The sequence below is a fragment of the Mobula birostris genome, chromosome 7 (genome assembly GCF_030028105.1).
Source record: "Mobula birostris isolate sMobBir1 chromosome 7, sMobBir1.hap1, whole genome shotgun sequence".
Classification (NCBI taxonomy): Eukaryota; Metazoa; Chordata; class Chondrichthyes; order Myliobatiformes; family Myliobatidae; genus Mobula; species Mobula birostris.
The window spans coordinates 77,396,336-77,411,725 of NC_092376.1; the positions used below are offsets into that span (position 1 = coordinate 77,396,336).

General features: G+C 42.6%; 1 protein-coding gene across 1 annotated transcript; it reads right to left on the minus strand.

Annotated features, from left to right (window-relative positions):
* Nucleotides 1-763: 763 nt before the first annotated feature.
* Nucleotides 764-14,865, minus strand: tex30 (testis expressed 30). Its single transcript, XM_072264365.1, has 5 exons — nucleotides 14,806-14,865; nucleotides 10,883-11,113; nucleotides 5,615-5,666; nucleotides 5,297-5,502; nucleotides 764-1,174 (listed from the first exon to the last, which is right to left on the minus strand). Exons 1-5 carry the CDS (start codon nucleotides 14,839-14,841, stop codon nucleotides 986-988), a joined length of 714 nt encoding a protein of 237 aa, XP_072120466.1. The 5' UTR covers nucleotides 14,842-14,865; the 3' UTR covers nucleotides 764-985.
* Between the last annotated feature and the right edge of the window lie 525 nt (nucleotides 14,866-15,390).

Below are 15,390 nucleotides of genomic sequence, written 5' to 3' on the forward strand. Positions count from 1 at the left end.
GAAGAAAGACTGGATGAACTGGGCTTGTACTCGTTGGAATTTAGAAGATTGAGAGGGGATCTGATTGAAATGTATAAGATCCTAAAGGGATTGGACAGGCTAGATGCAGGAAGATTGTTCCCGATGTTGGGGAAGTCCAGAACAAGGGGCCACAGTTTGAGGATAGAGGGGAAGCCTTTTAGGACCAAGATTAGGAAAAACTTCTTCACACAGAGAGTGGTGAATCTGTGGAATTCTCTGCCACAGGAAGCAGTTGAGGCCAGTTCATTGGCTATATTTAAGAGTGAGTTAGATATGGCCCTTGTGGCTACGGGGGTCAGGGGGTATGGAGGGAAGGGTAGGGCGGGGTTCTGAGTTGGATGATCAGCCATGATCATAATAAATGGTGGTGCAGGCTCGAAGGGCCGAATGGCCTACTCCTGCACCTATTTTCTATGTTTCTATAATCACATCTGAATTTATATTTGGAATTAAGCTACGGAAAAGTATTTTAATATGAATTATATATTCCTTCTGTCATTTGATCTTTTTTTCCAACTGTAGCAGCTGATTTGACATTGAGAAAGCAAAATGCTGTGAACTTTGAACATTTTGAGCAACACAGGCAGCACCTATGAAGGGCAAAACAGAGTTAACCTACCAGGTCTTTCATTTTATGCCACCTGACATATGTCCAGATTAGTTTCTAACAATAAAAAAAATGTAAGATTCTGTTTAACATCACAGACATTTTAATTCTTTAATGGCATGTTGAGTTCAAACACTATGAATGAATATTTGACAGGTAAAGTTGGAATTTTTCATTTATTTACAATTGCACTGAGGTATAAACTAGAACAAAATTAAGTTTGTGTTGACACATTAGAAGCCCCATTTCCCTCCAGTAACAATGAACATTAAGGTAAAATAAAACCTGTCCAATATTTTGGATTGGGTTTCTCATAAGTTGATTAAAACCATAACTATATTATAATCTAAGTTTCACCTATAAATACTCAGAACCACTTGATTTTTCTTCAATGATTTTCCTAATCCATAAAAGGACCTCACTGTTTATCTCAGCCATGATGTCTTCAGCTGCTCGTCCTCTAACTTCCATTCCATGGCTAGCTCCTTCTACCCAATGTACTCTGGCAACCAGTGGAATCTTTTTCAATATGCATTCCAGTATATCCTGCATGTTCAAATTGGTTTAAGATGATTAAGTACGGATCTCAGTGTAACTTATGGATATAACAATAAATCAAACAATAGATCATTGTGTTTTTCAAAACAGTCACCAAACCATTTTAATGGCTTAGTTAAATATTTTCAGAAGGGGTCTCAAAGGACTGGAGAATAGCTGATGTTCTTTTATTATTCAAAAAATGAAATATGACTAATCCTAAAATGATACACCAGTGAGTCTCACATCAGTAGTTGGGAAGTTACTGGAGAGGATTCTTGGGGATCAGATTTACAAGCATTTTGAAAACTACGGCCTAATTAGGGTCAATCAGCATGGCTTTGTGTGGGCAAGTCATGTCTTAGCAACTTAATAGAGTTTTTTTTGAGATGATGACGGTGATTGATGAAGATAGAGTTGTAGATGTTGTCTACATGGATTTTAGCAATTGAAGACCAAGGGTAGAGGTCAATGGGACTTACTCTGGCTGGAGATCTGTGACCAGTGGTGTTCTGCAGAGATCTGTACGTGGGCCTCTGCTGTTTGTGATATATATAAATGATCTGGATGAAAACATAGCTGGATGAGTTAGCAAATTTGCTGATGATATGAAGATTGGTGGCATTGTTGATAGTGTAAAAGAATAACAAAGGGTACAGCAGAATTTTGATCAGTTGCATATATGGGCGAAGAAATGGCACATGGAGTTTAACCTGGCCAAATATGAAGTGTGGCACTAATGGGAGATCAAATGTAAATGAAGAGTACACTGATAATGCCAGGACCCTTAACAGAGGATCTTGACATTCAAGTCCATAGCTCCCTAAAAGTGGCTACACATGTTGATAGGTATGCTTGCATTTATTTGTCAAGGAACTAAGCTCAAGAATTGGGAAGTTAAGTTGCAGCTTTATGCAACCCTAGTTAGGCCACGTGAATGGCATTCAGTTTTGGTCACCCCATTATACGAAGGATGTTGAGGGTTTGGAGAGGGTGCAAGATATGTTTACCAGGATGTTGCCTGGATTAGTGAGCATATGTGGGCAATAGAGGGAGTGTGGACAAACTTGGGCTGTTTTCTCTGGAGCAACAGAGGCTGAAAGGAGGTCTGATAAAAGTTTTTTAGATTAAGAGAGGCACAGATAGAGTATCTTTTTGCCTGGGGTTAAAATGTCTAATACCAGAGGGCATGCGTTTAAGGTGAGAGGAGGTAAGTTCAAAAGAGATGTGCAGGAAAAGTTTTTTTTTTAAACACAGAGTGGTGAGTACACTATCAGAGGGAGCAATGGAGGAAGCGACCACAATAGAAGTGCTCAAGACGCAGATAAGCACAGAAATGTGCAGGAAATGGAAGGATGTAGACATTGTGCAGGCAAAAGTGATTAGCTAAGTTGGGCATTAATTTAATTAGTTTGACACAACATTGTGGGCCAAAGAGCCTGTTCTGGAACTGTACTATTCTACATTCTAATAGTTATCAGCAACGTTCCTGGCTCTCAAAGAACTGTACGAGACCATCAACACACTGGAGACTGCACACCCAGAGGCTGCCTTCATCATCGCTGGTGACTTTAATCGAGCATCCCTGACGAAAGTCTCTCCAAAGTTTTGTCAGCACATCCAGGTGAGCACCTGTGGAGATAACACACTTGACCACTGCTACCCTCCCTTCCTCAACGCTTACCTTCGCCCAGCTTTTGGAAAATCAGATCACTCTTTGATCCTGCTTCTGCCGATGTACAAGCAGAAGCTGAAACAAGAGGCGGCCATAGTTAAAACCATCCACTGTTGGTCCGATCAATTGGCCTCCATGCTGCAGGACTGCTTCGATGACGTCGACTGGAATGTCTTCCATGATGAGGATGTCTCCAAGTTCACCGATGGAGTCACGTGCTTCAGCTGGAAGTGCATCGACAATGTTGTCCCTCAGAAGTCAGTCAGGGTCTTCCTGAACCAGAAACCCTGGATCAATAGTTCCATGTGAGCAGCAGTTACAGTGCGATATCGAGTTTACATCGCTGGAGATCAACCAGAGCTCAAGAAATGCAGCTATGATCTGCACAAAGCCATTAAGATTGAGTCACGATTCACAACGAATAGCACATGTGTCTTGTGGCAAGGGCTGCATACCATCGCAGACTTAAAAGCCAAACATTGTGGTGCTGCCAACATTGCGGCCTCTCTCCCAGATGAGCTCAATTGCTTTTATGCTCGGTTCGATGTCGCTAACTCTGAGCCTCCAAGGAAAGCCACCGCTACAACCTGCAACCTGGTCATCTCTGAGGCTGAGGTACGCAGACATTTCCAACGAGTGGACAGTCGCAAAGCTGCGGAACTGGACGGCATCCCAGAGTGAGTACTCAGGATGTGCGCAGCACAACTGGCAGGTGTGTTTACTGACATTTTTAATCCAGTGTAGAGTGCCCTCCTGCTTCAAATTATCCACCATTGTCCCTGTACCAAAAGACTAAGGTATCATGCCTGAATGACTGCTGTCCAGTCGCACTCACCTCAATAATACGCAAATGCTTTGAGAGGCTTGTCAAGGATTACATCTGCAGTTTGCCACCACCCAAACTGGACCCCCTACAATTCACCTACTGACACAACCAATCGACAGATGATACAATAGCCACTACTCTACATATCGTCCTTACACATCTGGAGAAGAAGGATGCTTATGTGAGAATGCTGTTCTTAGACTACAGTTCAGCATTCAACACCATAGTTCCATCCAGGCTCGACAAGAAGCTCAGAGACCTTGGCCTTGACCCTGCCTTGCGCAGCTGGATCCTGGACTTCCTGTCAGATCACCAGCAGGTTGTAAGACTGGGCTCTCTCACCCCCAACCCTCTGACTCTCAATACAGGAGCCCCTCAGGGCTGCGTACTGAGTCCCCTCCTTTACTCCCTGTACACCAATGACTGTGTCGCCACCCACAGCACCAATCTGCTAATTAAATTTGCCAAAGAAACTACATTGATTGGCCTTATCTCAAACAATAACAAGGTGGCCTACAGGGAAGAAGTCATCTCCCTGACACAGTGGTGTCAAGAAAACAACCTCTCCTCAATGTCGCAAAAACAAAGGAGCTGTTTGTGGATTACAGGAGGAATGGAGATGGGATAACCCCTACTGACATCAATGGATCTGGGGTTGAGAGAGTAAATAGCTTCAAGTTCCTCGGCACCAACATCACTGAGGACCTCACGTGGTCTGTACACACCAGCTGTGTGGTGAAAAAGGCACAACAGCGCCTCTTTCACCTCAGGCGGTTGAGGAAGTTTGGTATGAGCCCCCAAATTCTAAGAACTTTCTACAGGGGCACAATTGAGAGCATCCTGACTGGCTGCATCACTGCCTGGCATGAGAACTGTACTTCCCTCAATCGCAGGACTCTGCAGAGGGTGGTGCGGACAGCCCAGCGCATCTGTACGTGTGAACTTCTCATGATTCAGGACGTTTACAAGGACAGGTGTGTAAAAAGGGCCCATAAGATCATTGGGGACCAAACCATCCCAAACACAATCTATTCCAGCTGCTATCTTCCGGGAAACGGTACTGCAGCATAAAAGCCAGGACCAACAGGCTCTGGGACAGCTTCTTCCACCAGGCCATCAGACTGATGAATTCATGCTGATTTGAGTGTATTCTATATTATATTGACTGTTCCATTTATTATAAATTACTATGATTGCACATTTAGATGGAGACTTAACGTAAAGATTTTTTACTTCTCATGTATGTGAAGGATGTAAGAAATAAAGTCAATTCAATTCAATTAAAAGCTCCTGTGTTTTGATTATGGCTAAAAATGAAATTTGCAGCATCTCATAATGAAGCACTGCATATTAGTGAGAATGACAGAGATAGCAGCCAAAGTTAATTTGCCTGTGTAAATTCTCATTATTACATATTGCAATCCAATGCTATTGTATCAATTGATTGTGTAGATGGAAAAGAGGACTACATCAAACTTTACTATTCATCAAAACTATCAACTTATGTCTATTAACTTGTACGGTGATAGTATATTTTAAAAGCATTTTTTGAACATTACAAGTTAATGCAAAGCTGTTCCAAGGCTATCCCTCAGCATATCTATTAAATCATTATTTCACTTTGACTCACTTTCTCACACATTCCATCTGCTGATCCAGAAATGAGAAGGATTGGGTGGCGCACAAGAAGCAGGTCCTCTGTTCGAAGTTTACTCTGCTGCTTTGGAGGGTGTAGTGGAAAAGACAAACAAAAGAGACCTTGCACAAACTCTTCATCTGGGGAGTCATTATACTCTTTAACAATACGGGCAGCGACTCTACATCCCATGGAGCGACCTACATAAGAAAAATTTCTTAAGCATCCACAATTCTGATTAAGTGTTTTGAAAAAAGCAACCTTTCCTAATAAATTATATGTATTGGGATTACAGGCAAAAATTTTACTTACCCCCAAGAAACCAGCTTTGCACTTTATATTCCTTTGACGACTTTACATATTCCTGCAATATATTAATGCCAAAGTTCCAAGCTGCTATTGGAAGTGTAGAAATTTTTAAAATTCTTCATTTAAACTTCCAATCTAAGTTAGGCAGGGTACATGGAGATGACAATAAATCAAATAAAAATAGCATTACATTCTTTTTGAATAGTCATCAAACCATAATACTGACCTATTTATGCAGTTTTACTCTGCTTTATATTACTCTAACCAATTAATTTATGAAATATTTTATCTACAATTCTGATTAGTCTATCTTATTCAATACCAAACAAGGTGTTAAATAAATATTTCTCATCTGCTTTGACCATGCCGAAGTCATGTAAGCTAAGGGATTAAGGGAAGTAAACAGCTTGTACTGGAACATTACAACAGAAGAGATACTAGAGGTCTTAAACAACAGGAATTCTGCAGATGCTGGAAATTCAAGCAACACACATCAAAGTTGCTGGTGAACGCAGCAGGCCAGGCAGCATCTCTAGGAAGAGGTAGAGTCGACGTTTCAGGCCGAGACCCTTCGTCAGGACCAAGACGAAGTCCTCACGAAGGGTCTCGGCCTGAAACGTCGACTGTACCTCTTCCTAGAGATGCTGCCTGGCCTGCTGCGTTCACCAGCAACTTTGATGTGTGTTACTAGAGGTCTTAAGGTAGGTTTAGGTGGATGAATCCCTGGGCCTGATCAAGTGTTTCCTAGAACATTGTGGGAAGCTAGAAAAGAAATCACAGGGTCCCTGGAAGATATATTTGCATCATATTTAACCACATACGAGGTACTGGAAAAGTAGGATTGTTAATGTTATATCTTTATTCAAGGACAGGACTGGGAGCTACAGGCCAGTGAGCTTGACATTGGAGGTGGGAAAGTTAGAGAGTCATAGAGAAACACAGCATGGATACAGGCTCTTTCACCTGAGTCCACACCAACCAGGTGCCCACTCAGTAAGCCCCAATGTCCTGCAATTGGTCTATATCCCTCTAAGTCCCACTCCTGCATAAACATATCCAGTGCTTCTTAAATGATACTACTGTACCTTCCTCAGCCACTTCCTTTGGCAGCTTCTTCCAGATACTCAAAATCCTCTACTGAAAAAACTGCCCCTCGGATCCCTTTTAAAACTTTCACCTCATTCTAAACCTAAGCCCTCTAGTTTTGCACTCTCCTGGAGAAAAGACTGTTATCATCCACCTTACCATCCTGCTCCGGCCTATGATCAGGCCACACTTAGATCCCCTCCAGTTCGTCTACCAGCTCCGACTAGGAGTTGAGGATGCCATTGTCTACCTCCTGAACCATGTCTACGCCCACCTGGACAAGCCAGCGAGCACTGTGAGGGTCATGTTTTTTGACTTCTCCAGTGCATTCAACACCATCCGCCCTGCTCTGCTGGGGGAGAAGCTGACAGCGATGCAGGTGGATGCTTTCCTGGTGTCATGGATTCTTGATTACCTGACTGGCAGACCACAGTACATGTGCTTGCAACACTGTGTGTCCGACAGAGTGATCAGCAGTACTGGGGCTCCACAGGGGACTGTCTTGTCTCCCTTTCTCTTCACCATTTACATCCCGAACTTCAACTACTGTACAGAGTCTTGTCATCTTCAGAAGTTTTCTGATGACTCTGCCATAGTTGGATACATCAGCAAGGGAGATAAGGCTGAGTACAGGGCTACGGTAGGAAACTTCATCACATGGTGTGAGCAGAATTATCTGCAGCTTAATGTGAAAAAGACTAAGGAGCTGGTGGTAGACCTGAGGAGAGCTAAGGTACCAGTGACCCCTGTTTCCATCGAGGGGGTCAGGGTGGACATGGTGGAGGATTACAAATACCTGGGGATATGAATTGACAATAAACTGGACTGGTCAAAGAACACTGAGGCTGTCTACAAGAAGGGTCAGAGCCATCTCTATTTCCTGAGGAGACCGAGGTCCTTTAACATCTGCTGGACGATGCTGAGGATGTTCTATGAGTCTGTGGTGGCCAGTGCTATCATGTTTGCTGTTGTGTGCTGGGGCAGCAGGCTGAGGGTAGCAGACACCAACAGAATCAACAAACTCATTTGTAAGGCCAGTGATGTTGTGGGGATGGAACTGGACTCTCTGACGGTGGTGTCTGAAAAGAGGATGCTGTCTAAGTTGCATGCCATCTTGGACAATGTCTCCCATCCACTACATAATGTACTGGTTGTGCACAGGAGTACATTCAGCCATAGACTCATTCCACCGAGATGCAACACTGAGCATCATAGGAAGTTATTCCTGCCTGTGGCCATCAAACTTTACAACTCCTCCCTTGGAAGGTCAGACACCCTGAGCCAATAGGCTGGTCCTGGACTTATTTCCTGGCATAATTTACATATAACTATTTATGGTGTTATTACTATTTATTATGTGAGGGGATCCAGGAGTGCCTCTATTAACTGTTTGAAGAGAGACAGAGAGAGACATTTATCATTGATGGTTTGTTTGGAAAGGAGAGACAGACAGAGTAATTTACCACCGATATGTTGCTTTTGGAAATGAGAGAGAGAGAGAGAGAGAGACAAAGATTAACGGTTGGACTGTCACTTTAAGGCATGGGAAGTAACTTTGGATTTTTACTGAGCTTGGAGTTGGCGACAGCTCGAAGGTTGCTATGGTGACCAACAGGACATTGTTGACGTTACTTCCAAGGACTTGTTGCCTGCTTGTGCTCTTCTTTACAGACAAAGGAAGGAGGGACTCTTTGAATGACAGGTGATACTCAGCCTGGTGAGATAAATAGGAGGTCAGATGATATAGACCTCAGACACATGATCTGGACACTGAATGAGCATTATTGTGCCCGGAGGAAAAGTGGGTTTTGGAGGATCAATCAGGCGGATTGATCCAAATTGCTATTCCAACGTAGGAGAAGGGGTTGACTGGTGGGGAGTTGTCTATGTGTCCACCCTTGCCGGGGTGATAGCTCCACCACAGGGAAACCGGTCCCCCTGGTTAAAGTCACAGTCGGTGACTTGTAAAGGATTTCGGAGGACGACGAGAAGATCAACGGCATCAACTCACCTGAGGACTCAACTCACTCACTCTCTCTCACTCTCTCTCTCCCTCTCTCCCCATCACTATTCAACTAAATACCACGAACTGAACTTTACTCAACATCGTAAGACTGTATCTTTTTACCCCTAGACTGAAAGAAGCTTGGTTTTTCATATATCTATTTCCATACTTAATGATTTACTTACTTATATATAATCATTGCTAACCTGTTTGATTTATATACATTTATATAACTGTATTGTGTAGTTACTAATAAATATTATTAGTTTATAGTAATACTGGACTCCAAAGTGTTTTCTATTTCTGCTGGTTTCTTTATTCCCGTCACGGGGTACGTGACATAAACTGGGGCCTGCGTCCACAATATGAACAAATTGGTCAGGAGGCTGGTTTGAAATTGATTGGGGAAAATCCCTTTTGAATTTGGACTGTTGATTTGGTTGTGTGGAAAAACAGCAAAAATGGATGTTAGAGACTTTCTGAAATCACCAGACTTGGTGACTTTGAAGTTTGCTAAAAAGTATGAGTTGCGGGACATTGCTAAAGAATTGAGAATTGAGGTAAAGAAGGGTGTGAGTAAGGTAGAAGTTCAAAGGAAGATAGTTGAATATTATATAGATAAGGGAACATTTGATGAGGAGGCGTTAGAGGTGTTCGTGGAAGGTGAACCTACTGAAGATGAGCTTCAGCTTCTGTTGAAAATATTAAGAAGGGAGCATGAACTGAAATTAAAACAGCTCGAGAGAGAGAGGCCAGAGAGGCAGAAAAACAGAGGGTCCATGAGGCTAGAGAGGCAGAAAAGCAGAGACAGTTTAAAAGGGAGAGGTTGCAGCAAAGAGGTTTAGTGTCGGACCCTGATGATTTTTACAGCTCAGAAGGGCTTGTTTTGTGTGATGAATTTAAAAGTTGTGTTCCTGATGAGGTAAGGGCATACCCAGTGGCAGAGGATGCCGCTACCCTGCAGGGGTCTGTTAAGAAAGCAGACAAAGAAGTTTTAACCCACGAGGTTGAGTTAACCCCAGATGGGAGTTTGCCAGAGAATTGCGTCATAGCTCAAACTTTACAACTTCTCCCTTGGAGGGTCAGACACCCTGAGCCAATAGGCTGGTCCTGGACTTATTTCCTGGCATAATTTACATATTACTATTTAACTATTTATGGTGTTATTACTATTTATTATGTGAGGGGATCCAGGAGTGCCCCTATTAACTGTTTGAAGAGAGACAGAGAGAGACATTTATCATTGATCCACCAATATGGTGGATAGTCACAGTCTTTTTTCCAAGAAAGGGAGTCTAGAACTAGAGGAGAACCACACATCAAAGTTGCTGGTGAATGCAGCAGGCCAGGCAGCATCTCTAGGAAGAGGTACAGTCGATGTTTCAGGCCGAGACCCTTCGTCAGGACTAACTAAAAGAAGAGCTAGTAAGGGATTTGAAAGTGGGAGGGGGAGGGGGAGATCCGAAATGATAGGAGAAGACAGGAGGGGGAGGGATGGAGCCAAGAGCTGGACAGGTGATTGGCAAAAGGGGATATGAGAGGATCATGGGACAGGAGGCCCAGGGAGAAGGAAAAGGGGTAGGGGGGAAAAAACCCAGAGGATGGGCAAGGGGTATAGTCAGAGGGACAGAGGGAGAAAAAGGAGAGAGAGAGAAAGAATGTGTGTATATAAATAAATAACGGATAGGGTACGAGGGGCAGGTGGGGCATTAGCGGAAGTTTGAGAAGTCAATGTTCATGCCATCAGGTTGGAGGCTACCCAGATGGAATACAAGGTGTTGTTCCTCCAACCTGAGTGTGGCTTCATGTTTACAGTAGAGGAGGTTGTGGATAGACATGTCAGAATGGGAATGGGACGTGGAATTAAAATGTGTGGCCACTGGGAGATCCTGCTTTCTCTGGCGGACAGAGCATAGTTGGATTTAAGGACAGAGGAGAAAGATTTAAGAGACTTGAGGGGAGACTTTTCTACACAGAGAGTAGTAAGTATATGGAACATACTGCCAGAGGAAGCCAATGTTAAAAGGCACGACAGAAAAAGTTTAAAGAGGTATGGACCAAATACAGAGGGTCAGTGCCAGTAAAGTAGCAAGTACTAAATTAATGAGAAGGGAAAAGCACTGAAACCTAAATGTGTCGAGAATATGATTTTAAACAATAACATACATTATCAATCTCACCATGACTGCTCTGTAAGCTCTAATTCTATAGTCTAAGTTGAGGCCTTTGCAGGTGAACCTAAGGCACAGTATCCCATTAGATGCAAGAAATTCTGTCATGGACACCAGTTGATGAAAGTTCATGTCTCCACCTGCACCATGAGTAAGGATCACTCCATATGTGAGAGGAACATTTGGAATTGTGTAGATTGCATCTAGATTCTTTTCCCCAAATGGTATTTTCAATTTAACCTGAAAATTCAAAACAGAAAATTGTTATTTCCAATAACACAATAAAATATCTGAGAACAAAGCAAGAAAACTAAAGTGTAATCTGTTCACAACTTGCAGTCCTAAAATGATTCAGATTACTGCTTTTGCATTAAAAATAGCATTGCAAAACTGACGTGAAATTGAAGGATTTTAAGGAAATGGTCTTCATAAAACATTGTTTTTTTCCCCAACATAAATTTCCAACCTCAAATTTTTCTACTTAGTAATACTGAAGGACCTCATTATTAGCTGTCCCTTTTCAGGTTTCTTTATAGCTGCACCACTATTTGGTAGTTTTGATTTAATTTCCTCTCAGTATTGATCACCTGTTTTTAATGTTTTAATATTTTCCACCTAGCAGCCATTACAGGTTGAAATAATTTATTATCATGCATCAAATGGTTCAGTCCAATCTTCTGGTTCAATATATGCCAATGAGGTAATTCTCTGGCAGAAAAATCTGTACTAAGAGTAGTTTAATAGTCATTAATATTAATAATGTTTTCATTGAAAGAGGTGTCAAGAAGAGAATTTGACCATGACTGACAAAAAAATGTTAAAAGAGACATTCAGGGCAAATATTTAGGATGCAGATTCAATTGCATTGTCCCTAAGAGATGCTAGACAAGAAATGAATTGGCAGGGCCATTGAGAGAGAAAGAGTGAGGACACAGGTTAAGCTGGAATGCTTTTACACAGAACTGTTACAGCTTCTTCTCACGGCAGTACCATTCTGTGGTTTAGTGAGATAACGGGAAAAGGCATTAGAATTGATTATAGAATCCATGATACAGGTCACCAGCAGTTTTATTCAACCTGTATCCTGAATCATTTTATTGACTACAACGTCAATTAAAATGATACCCGTTTCCTGAACCACTATATCCACTAGAAAGTAATGGTCTCTGGCCTGGCCTACATCAGACAACCCACCTCTCCCGGAAGTTCAGGGAGTCTCCCTGACGCCTGCAAATTATATACAATATCCCAAAATCGATTTTTTTTGAGAGCGAGCAAGCGGGAGGGAGGGAGAGGGGGAGGGGTGGGGGAGAGAGGGAGAGGGAGGGAGGGAGGGAGAGAGAGAGGGAGAGAGAGAGAGAGAGGCATAGCAAGAGAGTGACAGAGAGAGCATTCTGATTGGTCTCTCTTTGTGCTAAGTAGACCTATCAGTTTTCTCTGTGGGTGGGCTTTACAGTCGACCTCTCTCTCTCTCTCTCTCTTCCATTGTCCATCAGTTCAGTTTAGTGTCCTGCAGTGCCATGGCAGAGTGTTCCAAAAAAAGAAAATATGAAACGTACTTCACCCCAGAATACACAAAGTAGACCCCTGCCTAATAGGGGTCAAAAATAATGACAGTGTTGCTCGCTGCACTGTTTGCAACAGTGACTTTTCTATTGCCCATGACATTGCCGGTGGTCCCCAACCACCGGGCCGCAAAGCATGTGCTACCGGGCCGCGAGGAAACAATATGATTTGGTGATATGAAACTATATGAGTCAGCTGCACCTTTCCTCGTTCCCTGTCACGCCCAGTGTTGAAATTGAACACATGCATCAGTCAGTCATTAACCTACAACTACTTGATGGGTAAAAAACAAACATCGCTTGAGAGTTTCTTTGGAAGAGATGGTAGGGGACATAAAAGGCCTAACGATGATGATAATGCAGAGACAGCTGAGGCCGGGACTGCAAATTAAAAAAAGCTTCCTTCAACAGAAAATATGAGTCATACATGGCTTTATTGCAACCGGTGACTCGCACACCCCAAGCCTCTTGTGTGTGATATGTGGAGACAAGCTGTCTAATGAGGCAATGAAACCCTCAAACCGCTTCAGCACCAAGAGTCCAAGCACCCTGCACTTAAAGACAAACCTGTTGAGTTTTTTGAGCGGAAAAAATGTGAGCAAGCGGGACAGAAGCAAGTGCTGACAGCCACCACCTCCACAAATGCTGCTGCTCTGAGAGCATCGTACTTGGTGGCTAGCCGTATTGCTAAGGCTAATAAGCTTTTCACTGTAGGTGAAGAATCGATTCTGCCTGCTGCCAAGGACATGTGCTGTGAACTGTTGGGAGAAGCTGCAGCTAACAAGATGGCACAGGTTTCTCTTTCACCTACCACATTAAATGACTGTAAAAGACATATTGAGGTGAGTTTAACAGGTGTCATTCATTCACTAGCATAGCTAACGTTATTTAAACTAGATGGCTAGCTGCTAAGGAGCTACTCTATTGATGTCCTACGTGATGAGGCCCTGTAGACTTGTTTAAAGTTGTAATAGAATAAAACAATGACTTCATGATAATATAATGTAATATAATATAATGTGTCATACTAAGACAGAATTCAGAAGTCAGCTGTCTCACCAAACACTTGTGAATCTGATGTCTTGCAAAATTAACAAATTCATTGACAGACTGCTATGAGGTTGAGACTTCCAGCAAAATGCTCAAATCTGCCAAGCAAGCCACATCGCAGTACAAGGGAAGTTTGTAAAAGAAATAGAAAAGCTATTTGCATTAGTATTTAGCTATTAGCATTGAGACTGTCAACAAAATACTCAACAAGGAATATATATATACACACACACATAAACATTTGTGTATATATATATATATATGTGTGTGAATAATCAAATAAATTGTTGTAACACACACACAAAATGCTGATGAACGCAGCAGGCCAGGCAGCATCTCTAGGAAGAGGTGCAGTCGATGTTTCAGGCCGAGACCCTTCGTCAGGACTAACTGAAGGAAGAGTTAGTAAGAGATCCTCCTACTTTCAAATCTCTTACTAACTCTTCCTTCAGTTAGTCCTAACGAAGGGTCTCGGCCTGAAACGTCGACTGCACCTCTTCCTAGAGATGCTGCCTGGCCTACTGCGTTCACCAGCAACTTTGATGTGTGTTGCTTTAATGTTCATGCCATCAGGTTGGAGGCTACTCAGACAGAATATGAGGTGTTGTTCCTCCAACCTGAGTGTGGCTTCATTTTGACAGTAGAGGAGGCCGTGGATAGACATGTCAGAATGGGAATGGGATGTGGAATTAAAATGTGTGGCCACTGGGAGATCCTGCTTTTTCTTGCGGACAGAGAGTAGGTGTTCAGCGAAACAGTCTCCCAGCCTGCGTCAGGTCTTACCAATATATAGAAGGCCACATCGGGAGCACCGGAGTGTTCTTTCATAATCAAATGTCCTGTATACATACACCCTTGGAGGTCGACGGGGGAGGGGGGTTGCAGGGTGCGGGGTTGGTGGTGCTACCTTCCCTAAAATGAGTTTTTGCAGTGTGGGATGTCTGCTACATCACCCAATCGACAGCATTGTAATATGAATCTACTTGAATGAGGAGCTGGGATACCGAAGTCGTAAGATCAGTGACTGAATTCAAACGCTCCATCACCAACCATGTCGTTTGGGAGCCATCAGTTTGTGTGGCTTTTGTTGCGGCGAACACAGCTACAAAGAAACACACACAAAATGCCGGTATTGCTTGGATTTCCAGCATCTGCAGATTTTCTCCTGTTTGTGACAAGTACAAAGACCAACCCTGAGACCTCAGCGACCTTGTTATTGCAGCATATAATACTCACTCTAACCCTCCCCCTTTAAAACCTACATCGTAAGAGCACAGATCAAAATGCCCATGTAACGAAAACAATTAAAATGCACACCGTTTGATACGACTCCAAACGCTTCGTCTCCTGCATTGTAATCGTACTTCGCTGCAAGTTTCTCTTCCCAGTTAAAAACCGCGCGTGCGCGTCCATCGACAATGCCATTGGCCAACCCAGACGTCAATTATCAGAACAGAGAATTATCAACATGAGTTCCCAACGTGTGGTGATAAAATATTTCCAAGCGCATTAGTGAATTAGTAATGGTCGCTCTTGTAGTTTAGAAGAATGGCAGTTATTTTATTAGATTTTGATGCCACCAGCTGTGACCTATGCTTACAAACTTTTACTGTTAGTATATATAGCTTCCATTTATGATTTATTTTTTCATATTTTTGCAGCTTTATTTTGGGATTTGTTGCATATTGTTCGTAAAATCTTTAATCCTAAAATTGCATCTTTTTTTAACTTTTAAATTTAAAGGACCACTGAGTTAAATTCTGCAATGTATTCAATAATCCCGAATTTCCGGATATCCAAGCTTCTCCCCGTATCAAAATCTCCCTTTCCATACCCTCACTTTAATTTTGTCTTCAAAGCTAACAGCTGGAATACAACTACACACGGCTGCATACTATAGCC